This window comes from Acyrthosiphon pisum, unplaced genomic scaffold (genome assembly GCF_005508785.2).
Source record: "Acyrthosiphon pisum isolate AL4f unplaced genomic scaffold, pea_aphid_22Mar2018_4r6ur Scaffold_21003;HRSCAF=22751, whole genome shotgun sequence".
Taxonomy (NCBI): Eukaryota; Metazoa; Arthropoda; class Insecta; order Hemiptera; family Aphididae; genus Acyrthosiphon; species Acyrthosiphon pisum.
In genome coordinates, this window is record NW_021770423.1 from 13,138 (window position 1) to 15,615 (window position 2,478).

Sequence of the window (2,478 nt, forward strand, 5' to 3'; positions counted from 1 at the left end):
AAAATTCCCGTTTTTCCTTAATTTTCTTTGGTTTTCACGTCGCTTTTAAAAACTACTGGGAAATTTTTACTTTGACCCCCAAAGTACCAACTAGATTCACTTTGCCAATCATAAAAGTTACTGTGAAGAAAATCGAAAGCAGTTTTACTGTTCTAAAAAGGTGATGACAGACACAAAAAAAATAAAAAAAGTAAAAAAAAATAAAAAAAAAAACACACATCATTGTAAAATCAATACATTCATCGTTCCACTCAGAATCTAAAAATATTTTTAATTTTTTAATATGACGTAGTGAAAATTAAATTTATCTAAGTCAAGTAGCTTATTTTTTAGAATTTTTTAAAACACCAATATTTTTTCGATTGAATTAATTTTGAACGTATATTTTTCAAAATATTATTTTTGAGAATTTGCTAACATGAGTATACTCAGAGTATACATATATATTCTCAAATTATTTACTAATCATATAATTTTAACACATTTTGACAAACGTTTAAATAATATAACTTTTTTTTTGTCAGGTCTTCCTGATACACCGTGTATACGAATACGCGGTATACATGTTTCACTAAAAATATACTTTTCGATTAGCCTCGGGCGCCAAATTTCCAAGATCCGATAATGTAAATAATACAATATTGTGGTTAATTTTTACAACACAGTTGCTATATTATAATATTATATTATAGGTACAGCGTATTATACGTGAATATTATACTATTACACTACGCGGAAAAATATTTTATATTATGGTCTGGAGTTCATGCATGACCTAACCTAACCTAACCTAACCTAACCTAACCATGGTCACTGCCGGCCAATAATACTCACACGCACAATCTCGTACGCTTTTTTTTTTTTCCGAGTTATTTTTATACTGATAATGATTTTGTGTGTTAAATTGCATTACATTATTTGCTCTTAGAATAATTAGTTAGTACAACGCTGAATGCCACCGAACCATCTCGTCCGCACGAATCGCACTGTTTTTCAGGTAGTGTATTTTAATTATTTATTTTTTGATAATATGTTTTGTATTTTTTTTTTTTTTATGAACATGTTAATATAATGTGGTTATAAGAATGTGATTTTTTAACTGCAGGATTTAAAATTTATATGCAATTTTTCGGTTTTAAATATTTAAAATAATGTATTGATTTTATTGTTTTATAATATTTTTCATTTTTATATGGATGAAAATTAACTGTTTGATATTTTTGTGTGTAATCCACTCTTAAAGAAAATCGGTTATTTTTTAAAATTATCACTTTTAAGCTTTTATTGTTTTAATGGATATTTCTACCTACTAGCCAGCAACACGAGAAAGATCGTAATATTCCCATTCTAATAGTCAATACGCGTAACTATGAAACCATAAAATAAAACGAATGAAAGTAAAAAAATTACCGATGACCAACTTGTTGGTTTCTGTTGAATTTCGAACTAAAATTTTGTTTTTGATGTTATAATTTTTGACTTAAAATAAGATTATTAACGATTTTTATCGATATTTATGATCGAGATTGAAATTCCCTGTTTTTAGTTTATGAACTACAGAACTCGAACTTCACATATCATTTGCAATGCAAAATAAAAAACAAAAAATTGAATACATCAGACGTGAAAAATATGCAAAATACGAGTATAAAAATTCGTCTTATGCAGAGACCTATAAAGTGTTACAATCCTTACGAGAGTGAGTTGTAAGCGTAACTGCCAGATAATTAAAAGTAAATTGTTTTTTTTTTGTTTTTAGAGATGGGTCTTTTTGTGATGTTAAACTAGAAACAGACGATAACAAAATAATAGTCACACATAAAGAGGTTTTAGCATCAGCTAGTCCGTTTTTCTATGAAAAGTTCACCAATTGTTCAGAAAGGAACCATGATATTGTGGTTATGAGACAGATAGATTCAACTGCTTTACAGCTGATAGTAAACTTCTTTTATTCGGGGTATATCGTGGTCACTGGAGAAAACGTCCAGGTAACAATAGATAAAGTATGATTTAATCATAGAGTACTAAATTATTTGAAATGTATATTGTTTTATTTCTCAAGGTTTTATTACCGGCGGCGAACCTCTTGCAGTTACAAGAAGTAAAAGACGTGTGTTGTGATTTTTTACAGTCACAGCTCGGCCCTACGAATTGTATCGGTATATACGATATAGCTGATTTACATAGCTGTACGAAATTGTCAACAAGTTCAGAATTATTTATTCAACGACACTTTTCGTAGGAAATATAAATTATTATTATGGTACTAGAATTACGTGTTATTTATTTATGTTATATTTTGATTCTTAGAGAAGTAGTTGGCGGTGACGAATTCCTATCTTTATCATCGGAACAAGTGATTAAGTTGATCTCTAGTGACGAACTTAGAGTTCCATCCGAAGAAAAAGTATGCAAACCTATATTGATTATTGTTATATTTTAGTATTGGGGAAGGAAAAATGCAGTAACCTATCTATA

At 28.7% G+C, this 2,478-nt stretch overlaps 1 protein-coding gene across 1 annotated transcript in view; it reads left to right on the forward strand.

Annotated features, from left to right (window-relative positions):
* Nucleotides 1-1,586: 1,586 nt before the first annotated feature.
* Nucleotides 1,587-2,478, forward strand: part of LOC100572915 (ring canal kelch homolog) — a 5,621-nt gene continuing 4,729 nt past the window's right edge. The window contains exons 1-4 of the mRNA XM_016802877.2: nucleotides 1,587-1,699; nucleotides 1,760-1,988; nucleotides 2,063-2,238; nucleotides 2,311-2,407. Coding sequence (XP_016658366.2) covers nucleotides 1,587-1,699; nucleotides 1,760-1,988; nucleotides 2,063-2,238; nucleotides 2,311-2,407 — 615 coding nt within the window. The remainder of the gene's footprint in view (nucleotides 1,700-1,759; nucleotides 1,989-2,062; nucleotides 2,239-2,310; nucleotides 2,408-2,478) is intronic.